General features: G+C 39.0%; 1 protein-coding gene across 1 annotated transcript in view; it reads left to right on the top strand.

Moving 5' to 3' along the window:
* The window catches only part of sptbn4b (spectrin, beta, non-erythrocytic 4b), a 75,505-nt gene that overhangs the window by 39,382 nt on the left and 13,223 nt on the right, over window positions 1–22,900 (top strand). The window contains exons 23-34 of the mRNA XM_087176557.1: window positions 11,564–11,827; window positions 14,419–14,643; window positions 15,167–15,256; window positions 15,578–15,856; window positions 16,253–16,383; window positions 17,831–18,035; window positions 18,331–18,576; window positions 19,456–19,590; window positions 20,409–20,653; window positions 21,086–21,224; window positions 22,343–22,427; window positions 22,609–22,805. Coding sequence (XP_087032683.1) covers window positions 11,564–11,827; window positions 14,419–14,643; window positions 15,167–15,256; window positions 15,578–15,856; window positions 16,253–16,383; window positions 17,831–18,035; window positions 18,331–18,576; window positions 19,456–19,590; window positions 20,409–20,653; window positions 21,086–21,224; window positions 22,343–22,427; window positions 22,609–22,805 — 2,241 coding nt within the window. The remainder of the gene's footprint in view (window positions 1–11,563; window positions 11,828–14,418; window positions 14,644–15,166; window positions 15,257–15,577; window positions 15,857–16,252; window positions 16,384–17,830; window positions 18,036–18,330; window positions 18,577–19,455; window positions 19,591–20,408; window positions 20,654–21,085; window positions 21,225–22,342; window positions 22,428–22,608; window positions 22,806–22,900) is intronic.

Below are 22,900 nucleotides of genomic sequence, written 5' to 3'. Positions count from 1 at the left end.
GAACTGAGTAATTAGCCAAACAAGTTATAGTCTCACAGTCACGAAGGTTTGCTTGTTACTCCACCTGTTCACCATATACTCTTCAGAGAAAGCACTCTTTACATCAAGGTATCTTAAAGCGTCCACTTCCTGCTCTTTTCCTCATCAGAAGCCTCCTTAAGCCCAGAGGCAGATGCCAACTCTGCAGAGCCTCTAGCTAACCAGAGGCCCAGCCACCAATAGGCTGACATCAGGGTCATAATGTGTTTGTCGACGGGAGATGTATGTTCACGTTCATGTTTAAACTCTAGATTTTTTACTCTGGTGGAACCAAAGAACTGCAAGAATAAAACTGAAAATGTCTCTGTTCTTCTTTGCTAAAGCCTGGCTCAGACTACAGGAGTTCTGGGCTGATTTATCCCTGATTCACCCCTCCCAACAATCAGAGGGGAAATCTGGTCCTGAACCAGATTATCTTGTGAGGGGTTCACAGATCCAGTTTTAAATGAACTGCTCGCAGACTCATTGGGGCTGCCTCGATAATATCAAACATGTTTGATATTTAGGAGTTAAAGTCTTGATGATGATGATGATGATGATGATGATGATGACGATGATGATGATGATGATTATGATCATGATCGTGATTACGTCAGTACTTCCAAAGGTGATGATGTTGCCAAGCAGTGGTAAAAAAAAAAATCTAGCCCCTGAGGCTAATCTTAGCTAGCATACTACTGTTGACAGATATTAATACTGACAGTTGTACTCATACTAGTTATACTAATTATAGGAAGTTATTTTAATGCTGACTCCTTAGAGAGCCTGGGAGTAAAACTCTCTTCCAGCAGCAGCTATTGACAGTGTACCCTTGAGCAAGACACCATCAACTGCATCTGTTTTTGTCAACCGTAGAGTTGGGTGGTCATACATATGTGGGAATCAGTCAGACTAAAGCAACGATCTTACCTCAGGTTGAGGTGAGTGTTGATGTTAGGGAACACCCCAGCAGAGGGGGATGATTATGATGCATCTCTTGTGCTGTGTCAGTTTGTGGTGACGATAAACAGCTGATAGAAGCTGGAGCGATGTGGCTCCTCTTTCCTGTGCTTGCAGAGGTTGCCAGGCAACAGCTGTCCAATCCCCTCTCCTTTCACCTTGTCTTCCATCCTCTCCTCATACAGCTCAGTGTGAAGGTCATTTCTCCTTCCCTCCCCTACTCTCACAAATTCAAATTCAGAGGGGCTTTATTGGCATGAAAGTTTCAATAGCCTCACCTGTTGAACAGTGACCACATGTTCTGTTTTCTTTCAGTTGCCATGATTTTTTTTGTCATTTGATTGTTGTGGTCACTTAGCCTGTACTCAGTTGGATCTGCCTCTGCTTTTCTATCTTTGACAGTTAAGATATATTTGACCAATTCATAATCTCTGTTTAGGGACAGATAACAGTCTAAACTACTTTGACATTTAGTTTCTTCTTTCTAGTGTTTCAGATAAGTTTCTTTACATTGTGTTATAACTTGGTTTATACTGATTGGTGTTTGGAAAGCAGTGTTGTTAGACTCGTCAGCGTGTGTTTGAGAGGGGGCAGTAAGTCCCAGCACCAACTGGCATGGGGACTTTTTCTGGGCTCAGCTCTTGGGTTTGGAGGGCTTTGGAATGGAGGGTGTGTGGGGGGCTGGATTTAAGGTGCTTAAAAAATATGAGTATTCTCTTTTGAATGTTAATTATCAGCGGGTATATGCCTATTTCTGCTCAACATGCTTTTGTTTTCTTTTTCTTTGTACGTGTAAAATGTATCTGCAGAATTCTGCATGTAGAGATTCTGTTGGATGTTTATCCCCCAGGTGACCCCATACTTCACTACCACATGGGCAGGATAACACTATCAAATATTTGAGATATTTGAGACCAGATTTTAATTATAATTTGGATGGTATAACATTTTCTCATAATTGCATTTAGAGCTATTATAGCTTTTTCTTTTAGTGCATTCATTTGAAACTTCCTGATGCTGTCATGTTTATAATAAGGTAAATATAGCTCACACTGTGTTTGATGATATGATTATTTATGGTGAACTGGTATTTCTTTTCTTGACAGTTAGGGCATTTTTGAAAAATCATAATATTGGTTGTCTTCATATTTACTCTCAGGACTCTGCTCTGACAGTATTTTTCTACTATGCCCAGCTGTTGCTGTAGTCGTGGTTCAGTAGGAGATACTAGAACAAGATCATCAGCATTAAACAAAACCCTAACGAACAGGTGAAGAATTCAGTTTATTTGTCTCCAATTTTAGCAGTACACCCATATTATATCTCACACTTATCTGTGCTCCCATTGGCGTGTTGGTCTTAAAATGAGGTGTGGTCAGGCGCACTGTTGGCGGATTGCTATCTTTAGGCAGTGGAACACGATTTACTAACAAAAACCTTGTATTAAGTCAGTGGTGCAGTATTTCACTGTTATTTTAAGGGTACATTGTCAAGAGAATAATACACACCTACATAGGCGAGTGTACAACGTGTATACACTCTGCCTGTTACGCACAAGCAGAGTGTGCCACAGTGTTTCCCATTCATCACATTGAACCACTGGTATAATCACAATATGTGATCAACTCGCCACAAATAGAATCTGTAAGAAACACTGTACTGTTATAATCCAACAAGGTGCAAGCGCACCTGGCTTTTAAAGGGAATGGGAGATGGCACTCTGATTTGTTTATTTCATGTTACGCCCAAAACAGTCCCATGATTGATTAAGAGACTAAGTACAACCCTTTTGACCGTTTTTTCTGTCGTTAAAATAACAAATATAAAATCAAAGTGATATGAACGCACCCTAAATGCAGTTGCGCCACACGCTTTATACCATGTGCTTTGGACTCTTAAAATAAAGCCCTAGGTGTTAATGTAGTATAGTATAGAGGGCCAGATCTAATAAGCTGAGGTTTGCAGTGTTCTGAATGTGTAATGCGGTGTGTAATCAATAACTGCTGTTCTGTCGCTGCAGGATGACTGGGCTTCCTTAACGGGCCACATAAACAAATCTAAATATATATGGATCATATCTCTACTTTGAAACTTTGACAAAGTTTTTGAATGAATGAATAACCTGAGTGAAAACAAATCCATCAAAACTCACAGACAAAAGATTAATACTGTAGCATATATGAAGAGGAAACAAACAGCCCAGATATAAGAATACTTTTTGTTGAGCCACTTGTGCAGGTTTCTGGTTTCCAACTGAAAATAGACCCTGAGTTTTTCTATATACAGAGGTTGAAATCGATGTTACAGTAGTCTGCACGCCTTCAGGAGCTGTGTTGGTTGTAAAGACATGCCTAGTCATTCTGTAATGTCTGTAATATAACTGCAGTGATTTAGACCAAATAGAAGCTGCTGGCTATAAAGGGTGATTTGCCTCAGCTGCAGCAGATTGTGTTTGTGTATGTGACTATGTGGAGGAGTGTGTGAGTGCACAGTGAAAATACTTTCTTCCACCATGCAGTTGATAAGCTAAACCCAGTGGGCTCAACGCCCTCCTAACCCCCGTCTCTCTCGTTATGCTTAATATTTAATTGCCTTCATTAATTCACTAAGAATGACAGTGTCAGCCTCTGCTGCCCTGGTCCTACTTTAACTTTCTCTCTACTAGTTGTATCACACAATTATAAAGACATGAATAGTGATAACTATTAATTAGCTTGATGTTTTAATGAAAATGAAGCTCTAATGAAACAAATCTTTTTTTAATGTTAAAACATCTGTTTGGTGTCACATCTCAGTGACTGCTGACTACTGTTTTTCTATCGTGTCTTTTTTTTTATGTTTGTTATTTAATCTGTAGTAGTTGCTGTATGATTCCTTGTGTTGTTTATACACAGTTAGTATATCTGGAGAAAACAGGGTTTAGGTTGGCTACTGAACACTAGTGGCCCCGTGAGTCACATGATGAACAGACAACTTTGCTGATCTTACATCCTTTGGCCTGAGGGTGATGCCATGTGTTTCCCAAATCCTTCATCCTCTGCACAGTGCAGATTTTATTAATGTCTTAGCCTCAGCTAGTCAGATTCAGTTCTACATTGTCAACTTTCATCAGCTGAAGTTTGACTTTGTCAGCTTCATCTTTAATTAGACTTGGCTTTGGTTTAAGCTGACATGCTAGCATTAGCATTCACCTCAAGGGACAGCTAATTTTAGTGTGTCTATGTTAACATAGATACATTTAGCATGTTGACAAGCATATTAACTGTTGGATGTTGGACAATTTGAATATTTATAAAGTAATGTTAAGCATATGGGCTTTCTAACATTTTAAATGTTAGAAATTAACATATGCAGGGGCATCGAGTGGCGCAGTGGGTTGAGCAGGCGCCCCATATGTAGAGGCTACAGTCCTCGCTGCAGTTGGCCCAGTTCGAATCCAGCATCGGACGGCCCTTTACTGCATGTCATTCCCCATCCCCTGTCTCTCTCTATTGTGCTATCATAAAGGCATAAAAAGCCCCAAAAAATATACTTTAAAAAAAAAATTTAACATATGCGTACTTCTTATCTAAGCAGGGTAATATGGTAACATTTAGCATGTTACCACATTAGCTTTTTTCTCAAAGTACAGCTGAGGCTGATGGGAGGTATCCTGTTAATGGCACCAAATGAAAAGTCAGGGGATCACCAGCATTATTAGTATTTATCCTGTTAAGACCATGAATGTCTGTAACAAATTTTGTGGCAGATATTCAACTCTGGACCAGTGTTGGACTGACTGATATTACCATCACTAGAGCCAAATAAATAATCATAAAAAATGCACACATGCAAAATCTAAATTCTGCACATCAGCACACCTATGTCCTTTTTGATATAAGCTACTCATGCGACAGCCTCACTCACAAAGCTCTGTGTTTGTGCTTGCTCTGCAGTATATGAGAAAGTGTGTGTATGTGAATGAGGGTGTCTGTGTGTGTGTAGGTATGTGTAGGCCAGTGTAGGTATGGACTGTGAGAACATCAATGGAGCACTTTTACTTGGAGCAAAGAGTGGTAAACTGAAACTGAGATCTGCTATTACTTTTTTTTCCCTTTAATCAATTCCAGTTTTATTTGGATACTTTGGCAACACTAGTTCAACTAGTATAACAACACTGTTGATACAGTTTTCATGCCAGTAAATCATACAGAACTGGACTGAACTCAGACAGTGATGCTGTGGAAGATGGAAAGAGCTGAAAGAGACAGGTTGTGGTTTTCTAATGTAAAACCTAGCTGGACAGTGGTTATTTTATGGCTGTAATACCTTTCTTAAAAGTTGTGCTCTGGGGTTTGCTGAATTTTCAGAGGAGACATTAGAATTTCTTTTATTTGAGATGTTGAATTGAGAGAGAGCTGAAGATCCAATATGCAACTCTTTGGACCACAATGTATTTCCCATATTGCATCACATTATATTAAGCTATTCACTCACTTGCTGCTTTACGTATTGCTACAACTTGACCATGTTGTTATTTTTAGCATTCTAGACCTACAGATGTTATCTGATATAAAACAAACAAACTATGGCATCCACACTCCCATCATCATCTAGTCTCATACCTTAACCTTGTCTCATCTGTACATTAATGTAGATAAAAAGAGGGAAAAAGGTCACTCGCACTCTCTAAGCACTTACTGTTACACTTACTACTGAGTTCCTAGTTTATCTTTTGATTCATTCTTGCAGGTGTGCCTGTCTGTGCCTGCTGACTCTGACCTCAATACGTCTCATAGTGATACTATACAGTAGCTTCTTCTGCCAGCGCTGCAACCCTGCTGTTAAGACTCTTATTCTTCAAAGAGAGCTTCGCTTTGACTGGCCTTCATGGACACCAGAAGGGTTTAAACCTAAATCTGTTTGCTTCCGTTTCAGCAAAATTTATCACAAAATTCAATCGTTTTGTTTCTGTTTATTCCAGAAAGATTTCAAAGAAATGTCAATATTTTGTAATCAAAGATGACCAGCAGTAAACCATAAACGTTATTTCTCAGTGAATGTCATGACTGATCATCTTTACTTATCTTTTTACTTACATTAAGTTCATATCAGATTGGAAAGTGCAGTGAAATGAAATGAAACACATCAGAGTGTTTTCTTCTCAAATGCTTCCCAAATGATCCTGGAGCACACTGAGCTTTCTAATGCTCTCAGTACAATAAGAAACACTCAGAACTGGAAAAGACAAAAGTAAAAACAAACAGGTTCAGTGCTTCTCTTCCTCTTGTCAAAGTGGTGCTTTTTACATAGATGGGACTACAGTGCTCCTCTGCGCCTCTAGCTGGGTACCTTCTGGAAAATATGTGTGTGTTTGTGTGTCTGCGTGCGTGCGTGCGTGCATGCATGCATGCACAGTAAGTGCATATCTCTTAACAGACTGCCTTTATTTGTGGGTGAAATCATACGATCAGTTGGTTGTCAAAAATATATAGAAAATAGTTGCTACAGAGCAAATCATACAAACAGGAAAACAGGAGGATGATTTTCAGCAGGTAGTGATCTTTAATTGTGTCCCAGTTCAATGCTGAATAGAAATTCTTGTATATACAGTGTGTATTATAATCATCAATATTCTAATCATCAAAATATTATTAAACTAGTTACTGTGCCAAAAATGTACATACTTTCCATCACATGTCAATCAAACTGTGACTTTGAAATGTCACTACCTATTAAACTCCATAAATTGACTTTTAACATGTTTTTCCAAAATCATACTGCAGCTGTGAAGCTCTAGCTCAAATTAAAAACCTGTAAAAACACAACATATTAAAAACCTACCTTGAATTAGCATGTAGTATGGATTTTACCTTTATTATCTTTTCAGCTATTATAGCTATTGCTCCTGCTATTCCTTGCCTCACTCCGTGTGCACCAGAGGATTTCCCTCAGGAAAAGACTGACGTACAGAATGTACTTTGAATCTGGAAAACGTCACCAGTTCAACAATTCCTCATTTAAAAAGTGAGAGCAATAACTTGATGTGCAGAGCAGTTGTTGATGTTTGGTTGGATGAGCAGATTTTTCACATGCAAAGTAAATATTGACACAATAGCTGCAGTGGCCTGAGCATGTCAGACACACTGACCAGCAGAGTGTCAGCAGTGACGCTCAGGAGCAGATGTCCGCTGTGATATACAGACCAGACAGCAGAATGAGGATGGCCCATCTGTTACTGTTAGTATCAGTGTCCTGTCAGGGGTCCTCACTCTGTTCTTCAGGGCTTCTTCTTTTTCATTTTGCCTAGTTTTTCTTCTTTATTTTGTTCTGGTTCATATATGCTCTTAGCATTTGAATCATTTTCAATCAGAGCAGGAGAGTGTGGTGACACGAGGCTGGATTCAAACTGAGGACGTTGCAATTATGTGCTATGTGCCTCAACCACTCAGCTATCGAGACACCCAGGATTACTTTCTGATGTCACAGATTTCCATAACACAATAATAATTCAGCTTGTAAGTATGAAATCAAAGTTTTCATATTTTCCGCTCCAAATAGTATTCAGGATGTCTAAATAAATGAAATTATTTTAGTTAGTAAGTAAATTATGATAGCAAATACTTACTGCCATCACCAGATCGACTGAAAGTTCATTAATAGAAAAGGCAAAAAGCACAACATTACTGACCACATTAGACAAACTACACAAATCTTTACCACTTTAAATGTGTACACTCGAGATTTTGTGGTACACTTCCACAAAGTTAGGTGGATTGCAAGAGACAGATTAGAAGAGTGGTCAAGGCTGAAATACCCTGACTTTTAGTCCCTGGTATGAGTCAAGCTCCAAAAGCACTTGAGCCTTTAATTATCTTTTAAATGAATGCAGCTTGATAGAATCTTTTATTCCACCGACACTACCTAATAAAAGACAGCGTCTTTTAAATTTAAACTCCACACCCCCAGTTTGTAACGCAGGCTTTCTGTTAAAAATGTCTGCCTCCAAGCTCATGCCAAGATAATCTTGATGACAATAGAAGACATTATACAACTGCTTTTAACTTTACAAAGAAAACATTGTTGTTATGTGTTAGACATGGGTTTTCCTGTTTGTTGTGGGATCTCTGCAGTTACTGTTTGTTTTAGCAGTGGAATATTTAGTCTTCTTTGAACTGCAGCCTGAGTGTGTGTGTGTGTGAGTGTGGAGTAGCAGCTCTGAGCTTGTGGGTGAAGCTGCTCAAGCCCACGCAACCCACCTACTCACTGCAGAGGACAGCACACATCAGCAGCTGGAGAAACACCACACCAAACACAGAAAAATCACAGGACAGTGAGTGGTGTAGTGTAGCCTGCCGTACAGCTTGTAATTCATCTGTTTTCTGTGTGTGTGTTAATGTATATACACACATCATACACATCCATTTTAACTCCTTTCATCTCAATTTCACTTAAGTGGAACAACTCAAAGTAAACTCCAGCTCTTCAGAGAATATAATTGTTGTAGTTTTGGAGGAAAACAAGACTTTTTTCTTCCTTGAATCTTGGCCTATAGTGTTTGTATTTTTTATTTCAACATTTAATTTAGGAAATTTGACAGAGCTCATTTGTTCAACAGAGATGATTTTACCATACATTTAGTAATGTATCATACAGTACTATATAAAGTGTATATATGGTGTTTTCTATATATGGCATACATAGTATCTAATAAGAAAAATATATTATGTTATATTGTGTGACATGTTCTTGAACAGTAATTAGAAAATAAATAAGTTGACATGTATTGCAAGAGGATAATTCATACATATTTTCTTACATTTAGATATATTTTGTAATAAATGACATGTATTTTGTAATATCTGACTTAGCAATGACATTAATGCAGTTATATACACTATCACCTCAAAAATAGCTTTTGAGTGAAAATGTTGGTTTTGGCAAACTTCATACATTTTTAGCATTTCTGTACTTTGTTATATGACTGAGCATGCTTTTACAACAAAATCACATTCACACCTAGGAGCTACATTGGAACAAAAAGAGATTTCTTGAACCACGCTCACACAGCAGGTGTGTGTGGAGGGGGGAGGGGGGGGCTTGGACTGGAAACCTTTTTATGGTATCAGTGCCGTCCAATTTCCAGTCACTGGACAGCTCTCTGTGTCTGTAGATTTTAATCATAACCTGAGTGGGTCAGGCAGGATGTTGTCCTCTGTGGATGATGAGTCACTGCTCAAAGTTACTTTATTGTCTTTGTGAGATGTCCTGGCAAAGTCTGAAATTACCACCCGCCAAGCACCAAATGCTGGAAAATGTAGTCTTTTGCAGAAAATTGGGTCAGAATAACAAGGCAGGAAGGCTGGTAACTTATTTGTTCTTGAAGTATCAAAATCTCTGTTACACAGTAAACTAAATGTCATGTGTTAACCAGCAAGTCTAACATGAACATTATTTGCAAATTTGTATTTGGTTTTTTTTCCAAAACAAATGTGAATTACTATAACCTTTGTTAGTATAGATGACCTTATATTTGGCAGGTTTTTCCTACAGACTAATAGCAGTGAACCAAACATAAATTGGTTCTACAAATGTTTGGAGCTAACTAGCGTGGCCGGTTCTGTTGGTACACTGAATGAATAATTACTTTGTAATGTCATCAGTTAATGTGTGAGTTACTTACCCCAACACTGGTTTTGACAGTTTGTCACAGAGGTAATGAAGTCACCATTATGTCTGTCTTTCTTTTGTTTCCATCAGATCTTTTTTCTTTGTTTGTTTCCTCATTTTTTTCTGTAGCTCTCTTTCTCCCTGTAACACACACACACACACACACACACAAACACACACACACACACACACAAACACACATGGGCTGCACAATACGAATTACAATTGGATGGGGGGAGGATTTCACTGTGGGGGAGGCTAAATAAAAAAAAAAATAGAAAAAAACAAAAAGGGAGCAGGTGTACATAAGGAATGGTGTGTGCGTGCGTGCGTGCGTGCGTATGTGTGTCTAAAAGGGGGTTCAAAACAGGAGGCGCTACAAAAGGGGGGCAGAAATATGAAAAAGAGAGCACAGAGAGGGAGAGAAAGGGGAGGGGAGTGTGAGGTAATTTATGAGGCATTTTAATACAGTGAGGTTTAATCTCTTCAGAGACACTCACAAAGACACCTCCTCCTAACCCAGTTCCACAGAGTCTGCACATAATTATCCCAACATAAGATCCGTTAATATTTTTTGATGTGAGGAAACGGGAAACAGGTTTGTAGCTTTACGCCTCCTTCACATTTTAACCTCAGCTGGTCAGAAATATGTTTAAATATTACATTCCAATAGAGTAGAAACGAATGATTATTTTCGATAAATCTACCAATTATTTTCTCAATTATCTATTATTATTTATATTATTATATTATTAGTATCTATTATTATGTTATATTATTATTATCCATAAAATGTCAGAAAACTGAGAAATACCTCACAGCTTCTCAGAGCTTGAGGTAACATTTTCAAATGTCTTGTTTTGTGCAATCAGCAGCAATTTGTGCAATTTGTGATTGACGTGGTGATGAATTACTTGTTGAATCATGGCAACTGTACATTTCAGCACATCATGTTAAAGAAATAGTTTATTGAAATTGTAAAACTGCTCTTACAATAATAATTTTTACAAATAAAAATATATACCAAACGTGACAGTAATGTGGAAACAGCTTCTCAAATGTGAGATTTCGCACTAATGTATCAGTGTGAAAAAGTCCTTTGTGTTTGGGTGTTCTGATTGTTGGTGGGAGGAAATTGTGTACGATCACAAGTCGGTATTATTTTTGACAATCAATAGATGAAACAGTTAATTATTTGGAAAATTATAATCACTACTGTAATTGATTTTAAAAGTCATAATAAAAAATTAAAATAAGTAAATCCCACCAACTTTGTATTTGAAACTCAGTGTCCTTTCTTCCTCTGTCTTTAACCAGTCTATTTTAGACTCTAGTGTTCTTAATTTTATATTTATATATGAATATAATATTATATAATACAATATTAGAAATATATATTATATTATTTTGTGTTTTGGTTTTACAGTCAGCAGTTTGACAAGCAGTTAGAAAAACACACATTAGAAACTTAATTCTTATGGTCTGAATCTCATGAGCTCATTTTATCAGAGCAGCTGATCCGATTCTCACGTATCTTTTGACATACATTTGTACAGTGATGAGGAGGCAGATTTATGTGAAACTGATATGTTTAAAATTTTTGAGTTTATGGTAATACATCCAAGGTGCTGTGTAGAGACATAGATTCACTGATTAAGTAGTTAATTATTCTCCTTAATGACCATATTATTATAATCGTCTGGATTGCAGTTTCATTGTACTTGACAATAAAGGAATCTTGAATCTTGAACAGGTTGCGTTTAATGTAGCATGGTGATTATGGTTGAACATTTGTTAATTTATGATAATTTAAGTATGTTTTGCTTTCGTTTGTTATATTTTAATACAATTTAATAATTCCTTATTTAAAAAAAAGAAGAGTCTCACCTCTGTCTCACCTCTCCCTCTGTGTTCCTCCCTCCTCTCATCCATCCAGGAGGGCCAGCAGCTGATCCAGGAGAAGCCGGAGCTCAGCCCTGTGGTCCGTAAAAAGCTGGAGGAGATCAGGGAGTGCTGGCAGGATCTGGAGAGCACCACCCAGGCCAAAGCCCGCCAGCTCTTCGAGGCCAACAAAGCCGACCTGCTGGTACAGAGCTACGAAAGCCTGGACCAGAGACTGGGACAGCTGGAGGGTCAACTGGCCTACGTGGACCAGGGACAAGACCTCACCACTGTCAACAAGCAGCTCAAAAAACTACAGGTACATAGGATTTAAAAACATTAAAGAAAACCCTCTAGTTAAAACTCTAACCTCTATCTTACTGATTCTCAAACTTTTTGAGTTATGATTATGCCATTGTGGGGTGACCTGATAGCCAAATGGTTAGGGTGCAGCAAGTCCACAGTTCGACACCCGGCCGGCTGGACTGTTTGCTGTATGTCATTCTTCAACTCTACTCCTCTCCACATTTCCTGTACATCTCCACTGTTGCTTTCCAATAAAGGTAAAAATTACCTATAAAACAATGATTATGCAATTATGGCTTCATATGGAGAGTGTTGACAATTAAACCAAAAAAGTCATTTTCAGAGGACGCCCAGGAGCTCAGTATTTCACTGGAAAACAAGATAATAGGGATATTTCAAAATTTGTAGGCTATAACAGAAATATGCTTTTTTTCTATTCTATAAGTTAGTCAGCTCTTGACTACAAGTGTCTTTAATTATTTATGACATTGCAAAGATACAGATACAAAATTTACAATAAACAGTAAACAGTTTACATGTAAGTGTACAGGAAATTAATTTAAGGGCATGTTTTAATCATACCAACCAAAAATCACCATTACTTCCAGGTTCAGTTTTTAAGGTACTTTATTTTTGGGGAGGATTTCAGGTGCCAGTTAAATTTCTGATCTGTTCCTTGTCTGGGTTGTTTCTTTATTTTAGGTCTTTTATCAGTCTAATAAGCAGCCAAAGAGAAAAAGACAACTACAACTACACACACTAAAGTGTTTTAATCAAAATAGGGAATTCACATTTCACTTTATTGACATAGCTCGTAAGTTAGAGAGCACTGCTGATTCAACACAACAGTTGTTCCATATGATCATTGCAGTGTGTGTGTGTGTGTGTTAATGGACATGAAGCATTATAAAGAAATTTGTGCCTCAATCCAAAACTTAATCAACAAAAAATCTAAATATTAATTAAGAGCTCCAATTGACTCCAACTATTACAATTAATCTATCTATATTCTCCAAACATTTGTTTTCATTAACTTATGTTTTCATTTGGATTTACCAACTCCTCATGTGCACATACAGTAGCAGAGGGCCGATGGAGACACAATATATCTCTTCACATACAGATGGCATCATTGGCTGCAGATGTTCACACTACTCCCCCCCAGACTAGGCCTTTATTTATTATTCTAAACTAAAGTTTACACCAAAGTCTCTTTAGTAGTTAAGTGCGGTCCGAAAGTAAAAATCATATCCTTTTTTTCAACACATGGAAAATCATGAAATTCATCTGATCATCAGAGTCAATAATGTGCAATACTTTCAATAATGTTACACAAACACTGCAGTTAGAAACGTCCAAACCGCAGGATTAAAATTCTGTCTTCTTTAATGCTAATGGTGAAGATGAAGACCTTGCTCTGAAGTCAGAGGTGAAAATGAACTTTCCATATACAGGATGGTGATAAAACTTTATTTAAACTTTATTTGTTTGTACTCTTAACTTAACCCATAACTTAATATTACATAAATATCAGGTTTAATTCAATGGTAGTAAATGTGCTGTTTTCTGTACATGTGATGTTGGGATGTAACTCTTCACCTCCAACTGTGATGATTTGGAGTCAAATCTTTTACGCAGCAAAAAGCAGGCAGCTTTGACCTGGGCTGACACACAGATTCATCCTTTCATCACCTCATGATTTCACCAGACATCTCTCATTCTCCTCTCCCACAGTATGCCGCTTACAGCTTCCTTTAACAGGCCGCCATTAGCACTGCTTTCCCACATCATCTTTACATCAAACCAAACTCCACTACCCAGCATCCATCCTGACAAGGGGTACAGTAACCTTCACTACACTTCATGTCTGTCGACTATGCTTTTGCTGCTTTGGGTTACTTTCAGTCTCATCTTTCCTTTCATGTCCATCTTTTATCAAATGTTGAAATTTCAAAGAAAATTAGAATAATTAAATTCTTTATTGATACAAAGAATACAGTAATTATTTCAGTTGTGATCTTTCTACCATTTGTACTTAAATGATTTAATCTCAGACATTAAAATAAACTAATAATGAATAGATTATTATTGTGGTTGTGTGATCCTGTGTTTTTGGACAGGCCACAAATGGTGACACCACTTTGTGCAGTGTGACTATACACAATATATAAAACAACGTGAAAAAGTTTAATGTTTGAGACTTATAATTTTATGTTGTATTTACAATATTGTTCTAGTAAGTAAAAAATCTTTGACTTGAAATTTCTCTTAATATAAGAAAAAATTTAAATGTAAGTCCAAAAAGTATTAAAACAATTTAAAAACAACTATACGTGTGATTTCATAGTCAACTCAGAGCTTCAGTCAAATTAACAACAAACTATTAATTATTGCGTTTCTGTCTCACTCTTTACATCCCACTCATCTTTATCTTCTCTCCCATGACCACATATTATTCACCTCCACCCAATTTATTCTCTTGTCCTGTCACTTACCTCTTCTCTCCTAATCAACATATCCTCTCTTCCTCCGCCTGTTTTGATAACTTCTACTCTACGCCCGCTCTCCTCCACCATCCTCTTCCTCCTTTTTCATCCCCCTCAGACCATGGAGACCCAGATGGAGGAGTGGTATAAGGAGGTGGGGCAGCTCCAGGTGCAGGCAGCCTCCATCCCACAGCAGACACAGGTCAAGGAGACGGTTGCAGAGCGTCAGGCTGCCGTGGAGGCCAGGATGGTGCGTCTAATCGAGCCGCTGAAGGAGAGACGACGCATCCTGCTGGCATCTAAGGAAGTCCATCAAGTCGGACGAGACCTGGAAGACGAGATTGTGAGTCGGAGGGCTGTCAGTGACACACACACACCCACACACTCATACACACTGTAATGGAAACCTTTAGACAGTATGAAACTTTCACTTCATGTTACACTTTACTTTTATTTGCAGACTGTTTAGTCCAACGCAACAGTTCAACACTGTGGATGCATCCACATTCTTTAAAAAAATCTTGGGATATTTCTTTATCTTAATTTGATTCCACTTGAAAATTCAACTGACATATAATGACAGCAAACAGATACAATAATAATTATTATCGATGACAGTCAAGATATTTCTATGTTTTATTCTCAGTCATTTCTAAAAAAATACATTTGAACTTAACAGTCATATAAACAAAAAAGATCAATTTTGAATTAAGTGTAAAGTGAACATGTGGAATTTGACAGGTTTATGTACATTTTTTAAATATCTTTTACAAATATACATTCATTTTATATAATGTTACATTTAAGGTACATGCAGTGCAGATATGCACTCTCACAGACTAAAATATTCAATACTGTGGTTGTAGTTGTGGGTCCAGGAGCGTCTCCCGATGGCCATGTCTCAGGAGCACGGCTCCACTTTGCAGGCCGTCCAGCAGCTCATGAAGAAGAATCAGGTAAGAAGATCAAAATAGTTTGTGATTTTAAACACAGACTTTAACTAATGCACAACTAAAGTCTGGCTCCCCCTGTTAAGACTTCATCACCACCCTAATTTCAACCAACCGTGGTCAAGTCACAAACAGACTGAAAGGTAATATGTGACAGAGAAACATGATGTGCAACCTCTAGTCCTGATTTAGCTCCATTAACACCTTCTCATGTAACTTATGATGTACTCCCTGTAATATACCGCTGCATCTTCTCATCATTAAAATCAACAGAGAAAACTTTTAAAATGTCTGCTTTCCTGGCCTTGCCCTCTGTGTCTCCTTTAGACACTTCAGAGGGAGCTGCAGGGCCACAGGAGCAGGATCGAGGACGTCTTGGAGAGGGCGGGGATCATCGCCTCCATACGCAGTCCCGAGGCCGACTGTGTCAGGGCCGGCCATGACCAGCTGGCCCACATGTGGGCTCTGCTCTGGGCTGAGACCGAGAGGAGGCAACTGGTCCTGGACGCCATGTACCAGGCTCAGCAGTATTACTTTGACACGGCTGAAGTAGAGGCATGGCTGAGCGAGCAGGAGCTGCACATGATGAACGAGGAGAAGGGGAAGGTGAGTGTATGATTCTCTGAAGTATGCTGAGCATTTCAGGAAAGAACTAAATAATAAATTGCGCATTATCTGCTTCAAAATGAGTACATGTAGTATTTTATCATTAGGAAATAATTTCCTCATAAAGTTTGAGTCATTAGAAAAACTACTTTGAATGGACACATCTCTGTGAAATGTTTAAGCACAAAAACTTAAAATCAAGTCTAAAATCATCAGTCGTGCTCTGACATTCTTCTCTTTTTGTTGGACCCTAATTTGAGCATGACTCTTTCCTCTTTACATAGACTTTTACATAGAGGCAGGACTGAGCTTTTATCCTGTCTGTGTATGTACGGTATATACTGTTTTTTAAAACTGAAACTCTTCCCTGCATGTGCCGTTTCATCCTCCCACTAGGATGAGCCAAGTACACTGCAGCTGCTGAAGAAACACTTGGTCCTGGAACAGACCATCGAGGACTATGCTGAGACCATCGGCCTGCTGTCACAGCAGTGTCGACAGCTGCTGGAGATGGGACATCCTGACTGGTGAGCATGTAAACACACACACACACACACACACACACACACACACAGATAAAACCCACATGATCTAACACAGATTTCTTACCACAAAATAAATTACAGGAATGCTTGTATTTTCCACATCATAACCACAATAGAAAGTACTTGATTTTTCAGTTTTCAGTTCATCTTTCTGCGTATGTTTGACCTGTTGAAGACAAATATCAAGATTGACCAAAGATGAAAGAAATGTGATGATATCTTTGGTTGTGGTTCCAAAACAGTGCTTCTACATCACACGGTGACCGAGGTTCATAGATGGCCGCATGCTGTATGTATGCTAAAAAAATTGTTTGCAAAGTTGGCTTCTGCTTCCAAGCCAGGACCAGGTCTACATTCTCCTCCTCCTCCTTGGATTTTTTTTCCATACACATAAAAACTACTGTTGCAATGGCTTGGTTCATACTTAGCTTAATAAATAGCAGTGCAGATGGATGACCCACGCCAACAACCTTTTATTCTCATCTGCTGACTTGTGCCGTAGCCTACGATTCAGGTGTTATCATTGTGCAGTCTGCATACATCAACCTTGATGCCATACCGAAGTTTATTAGATCCATGTCGCATAGTGTGGCCTACATAAACTTGATTGCTGAAGTTTCACAGCCTGTAGCGGCTTAAGACAAGCAACAGGGTTGCTAATGAAACATACAATAAATGAAATATGAGAAAGCCAAACACCAACATTTGCAATGCAGAGCCCCATTTACTTAGTATTGGTCAGGGGTTGTTTGGTGTTTTATTAACCCAGACAAGGACAATATTTTCTTAATAAAAATTAGCTTAATAATACGCACACAAACTAGAATTATCACCGTCAAGTTGCAGTTAATTAGCATGTGAATTCTTTAGTCATGGTCAAAAACGTGTTTTGTGAGGTCACAGCGGCCTTGAGCTTTGACCTTTAACCACCAAAATATAATCAGTTCATCTCTTAGTCCCAGTGAATGTTTGTACCAAATTTTAAGAAATTCTGTGAAGGCTGAGATATTCCATTCATAAGGCCAAAAACATGTTTTGTAAGGTCACAGTGATCTTGAACTTTGACCATGGGCGTTTTACTGATTAGATTGTGGTGGTCAGAGGTCAAACATCACTGTGACCTCACAAAACACATTTTTGGCCATGACTTATGAATTCATACACTAATTATAACAATTTAACTTAATGTCTAATAGGATAAAATGAAGTGATGACATTTTATATCCAAGAGGTCAAAGGTCAACCTCACTGTGACGTCCTAATTTTGTGCAAAAAAAACTTCTGGCTATTATTCAACTCTGTAACTCAGGACGGGGAGGTTGTGACCATATTTCCTGTAACTTGACGGTTGATGGAGATATACAACCACGAGGCAGTCATACTAGTTTTTGTACTTGACCTGACACACTTTCTCTTCTCTCTTCGACAGTGAGCAAATCAGCAAGCGTCAGTCGCAGATCGACCGTCTGTACGTGTCTCTGAAGGACCTGGTGGAGGAGAGGAAGAGCCGTCTGGAGCAGCAGTACTGGCTCTACCAGCTCAACAGAGAGGTGGATGAGCTGGAACAGTGGATTGCTCAGAGGGAGGTGGTTGCCAGCTCGCCCGAACTGGGTCAAGACTATGAGCATGTCACAGTAAGTATGTCATCAGATGGTGTCTGTGGATGAATAATAGATTTAAAAAAACATTTTTATAAGCCACATACTGAAACAACACTGGTCTCTTTTGATTGTTTATTAAGTCAATTAATTATTCATTAACAGCAGCTTATAAATCTGCTCTGTGAATGAGTGACTAATTGAAAAAAGCATCTGGAGAATAATAGATGTGCAATTACAAACAATATAAAACATAAAATTTCAACATATTTTATTCTGATCTTTTTATATTTCATTTCCTTTCTTACCTCCACCCCTACTGCACCTCCAGGTCCTGCAGGAGAAGTTCACAGAATTTGCTTCAGAGACGGGCAGTGTGGGACAGGAACGAGTGACAGCTGTCAACCAGATGGTGGACGAGCTCATCGACTATGGCCACTCGGAGGCTGCCACCATTGCCGAATGGAAGGATGGGGTGAACGAGGCCTGGGCCGACCTACTGGAGCTCATGGAGACCAGGGCACAGATGCTTGCCGCCTCACACCAGCTGCACAAGTTCTTCTCCGACTGCAGAGAGGTAAGGAGCCTGAGGAACAAAGCTGACGTGGAATGATACAGTGAAATGCAAGAAGAAACAAGAACACAATAAGCTGTGTCCCAATTCAGGGGCCACATCCTTCAAAGGACACGGTCTATGAAGGTGTGGTCCTTCGCAGATTTCCACTTTGCATCACCAGCTGTGCCCGCCCTTATTGTTGCATCGCAAAGTGCAGCTCGTCACCGAGCAACTGTGATAACCCATTACTTTTCTCACAAAATTTTGAGGTTTTAAGGCCTTTGATCGTTAGCTGTTGAACTGAGCTGAAACCCAATACTTACATTTAAAAGTGTAATCCTCAGGCTCTGTTGGTGTTGTTTGCTGTCATACTATTTTCATTACCAGCATGCATTGAATCTTGGGATAGGTTGGGTGATGAAAAGAAGGACGCATTTGAAGGAGTACTCAAAATGGGACAGCCTAGCTGAGACGCAATCAGTCTTAAAATGCAGCCTCTGAAGGATGCGGTCCCTGAATTGGGAAACATTTTTTAGAAGGAACAGTTTAATTTCAACAGATTTTGTCCATGCATCTTCTTTGCATATTTAAAGTTTAAGTGTTTTTTGGTGAGAATAGAGAATGTAAATGAAATTAAATGAAATAAGAACAGAAGGTATTCTATTGTAAGCAGAAAATTAGTATCATTGATTTTTTTTTTTTTTTTTTGTCCAGTTTTTTCTGAGGTGTTTAGAGCGACACACTGTCAACAGACATGTATTTTGGAGTTCATTTTTACAGTTTTGAAAAGATTAGATGAATCAATTTGGCTTCATGTGTGCCTGAAAGATGCTTGTGAAAGATGCTTGTGTACCTGTATACATGGAGCACTTCTGCACGGCTTTATGGTTTTTTTTTCAGGTCCTGACTCAGATTGAGGACAAACATCGAAGACTGCCAGAAGTTCGGGCTCGGCAGGGCAGCACTGCCAATACCAGCACCCTACAGAGACTGCTGCACAGCTTCGAACAGGACATACAGTTGCTGGTCACGCAGGTACAGACACAAGCGCATGAACAGACAGCATGTAGAATTAACTGCTGCAATAGGAGGGAGGGAAGAATCACAAAGACTTCCCTCAGTGATAATCACTGTAGGATTTTTTTTAATGCTAATATTGATTGCTTTCACATTTACTTATCCAGCGGCTCTTGTTTAGCATGCATGCTCTCTTTAGCACGCCATGCCTCACATGCATAGAGACATGAGGTGGAGGTGATCATTTTGAATCAGTAAAATAACAATAATGATTACTACTACTATTTATATTATTTTCATGTGTCTTCATACACAAAAGCCTCAATTTACATGGACTAAATTGTTGTCCCAGTACAATATCAGTTATTGTACTCTATTTTGTTATATTGTGTTCTACTTTACAGTGTATTGTTAAACGTATGATAGAAACTTTGATGTGATTAATTTGTTATCATTATGTTAAATTGGAAATAAAAGTTGAATTGGAAATAGATTGACAATAAAAAATCTCTGGTTATTTGTGAATCTGAATCTTCATGGAAAAACTGTCTTCTTACTCTGCATTTAATTTTGCTTTGTCTAGTCTGTCATGCACCTGGGGAACAGAAACAGTGGTACATTTTATTGAAGAACGATGCAAAATCACAGCTGCTCTGTGTCAACTCAGAGCCTGCACCTCTTGGCCCTGACTAAACACAGCTGTCAGAGCATCTGTGTTTTCTGCGTCATTTGGAAAACAAACTCTCTCTTTTCATTTCCTTTTCCGTTTTTTAATATCTGATTCTTCCTTGTTCAGCTTAGCTTCTTTCTAAACTCTTCTCTCCCCACTCTTCTAGGTGCGTCAGCTACAGGAGAGTGCAGCCCAGCTAAGGACGGTGTATGCCGGCGAGAAGGCCGAAGCCATCGCGTGCCGCGAGCACGAAGTGATGCAGTGCTGGAAAGAGCTGCTGACATCCTGTGAGGAATGTCGCTTGCAAATCACCACAGAGACAGACAAGCTGAGGTTCTTCGGCATGGTCCGAGATCAGATCATGTGGATGGACTCGATCATCTGTCAGATAGGGACAGGAGAGAAGCCCAGGTATTTTCACCACAGCAGCAGGAAACAAAGACTGTGGTTGACTGTGTCAACCTCAGGGTTAAATCAAGCTGGTAGGAGTGTGTACAGTTTTCACAATCTAAAATGACCTGGACCAGCAGAGTTATAGTTTCAGCATAATTAATCTCAGTTTGTGTCAGACTCAGGGGCAAACTTGTTATTACCAGATAGTATACAGTATCAATGCACTGTATATTATCTGGTAATTACCAATGTAGCAGCAAATATCGAGTCATCCTGCGTTTCAGCATTATGTGGCTTTTTAATTTTAGTTATAATTAGTTAGCCAAAATGCAGTAGAGACATAACATTCTGTTGTGGTGTGGCTACGCACGCTACAGTGTGGTAGCCAATAGTCTAAAAAACTATGTGTGCTGGTGAGCTAAGTGTCTGTTGGCTATGTGGTTCCTGCAGGGACGTGTCCTCAGTGGAGGTGCTGATGAATTATCACCAGAGTCTGAAGAGCGAAGTGGAGGCTCGCAACAGGAGCACACTGGAGTGTATCGAGATGGGAAAGACCCTGCTGGCTGCTAGAAACCCTGCGGCTGAAGAGGTGAGACGAGGAAATGTGATGATGAGAATAAACTTCAGTTAATGGTTTACAAGGGAAACTGATTCACTGCAGCAGCAATCAGTTCAAAAGAAAATAATTAAAACATTGTTTTTATATCGCATCTCCTTTAAAAAGATGTTGATGAGTAGCCAGGGCCCCATGAACTGTGGAAAAAAAAAAAGTGTTTTTGAATTAAGCCTTTAGACTTTTGAGGAAGAATGGACGGCCTCGAAAGTACTATTATTTTAAAACCCAGATGTTTCTTATTCAAGCAACAGACTTCTCAGATGCTGTGTCTAAATTCAGGTACCTCTATACTCAAACTTGCTATTTTGAGTGCATAAGTGCATACCCAGATAGTGCACTCAAAATGGTCAAAATATTTAGTGTAAAATGATCAACAATGCTCATCCTCAATGGTTGCCATCTTGTACAAATACAAAAATTTACCTTCCAGGGTGAAAGCATGTACAATATGCACAATGTGAAAACTGTGATAAGGATTTTGAATTTCAAAAGCATTTCCATCTTAAGATAGAGGAATGGATAGAATACTCAATAATGTAAAATGGACTTATACTTCTATAGCAGTTTTCTAGTCTTACTGTCCACTCAAAGCGCTTTACACTACACATTCACCCATTCACTCACACATTCATACATCACACTCATACGCACAGTCATACACTGATGGAACTGCCATCAGGGGCAACGTGGGGTTCAGTATCTTGCCCAAGGATACTTCGACATGAGAGGAGCCAGGGATCAAACCACCAATCTTTTTAATTAGTGGACGACCAGCTCTACCTCCTGAGCCACAGCTGCCCCGGTGATCCCAGTGATCCCAATGATCCCAATGATCCCAGTGATCCCAATGATACAAATGGAAAAACAAAAATAACATAAAACACAAAGATGTAAATAAGAAAATAGAATAATAAAAGCAAGTACTAAAATCAAGTTACCAAAATCTCAACTAGAAACTGAACTAAAACTAAAAACTAGCGCCAAATTCTAGATATATACAACAGTAGTTCCTGGAAATATTCTGTACATGTACACAGTGCAAGATATTTTAGCACTGATTTTGAGTATGACGTTGTGATTTTGATTCTCAGATCAAGGAGAAGCTGGACAAGGTGGTTGCTAAGCAACTTGAGCTGTCTGAGAAGTGGGACAGGCACTGGGAAGTCCTACAGCAATGTGAGCACACACACACTCACACACAAACCTCAATGCTTTCATAAAACATACACAGATGTACGAACACACAGAGACACAACACAAATAAATTATAAATACACATGTATTGTTCAAGTGGAGAATGTGAAATCAAAAAATAGAGAATAAAATGTTATTTTTGTTTCTTCTCTCCTCCCCTCAGTGTTGGAGGTTCACCAGTTTGCACAGGATGCCGTGGTGGCGGAGGCTTGGCTGACCGCTCAGGAGCCGTTTATTAGCAGCAGTGAGCTGGGCGCGAGTGTAGATGAGGTCGAACAGCTGATTCGTCGACATGAAGCCTTCCGCAAAGCTGCCGCCACCTGGGAGGAGCGATTCAGCTCACTGCGGCGACTCACCACGGTAATATCGCCACCTTCATCATCATCATCATCATCATCATCATCATTGTGTAAATACACACATACACAATCTGACCAGTGTAAGAGAGTTTCTGC

The sequence above is a fragment of the Seriola lalandi genome, unplaced genomic scaffold (genome assembly GCF_002814215.2).
Source record: "Seriola lalandi dorsalis isolate HSWRI2012SDOR001 ecotype SW California unplaced genomic scaffold, Sedor1 jcf7180002054560, whole genome shotgun sequence".
Taxonomy (NCBI): Eukaryota; Metazoa; Chordata; class Actinopteri; order Carangiformes; family Carangidae; genus Seriola; species Seriola lalandi.
Note: the sequence above shows the minus strand (reverse complement) of the source record. Positions and strands in the feature narration are given on the sequence as shown.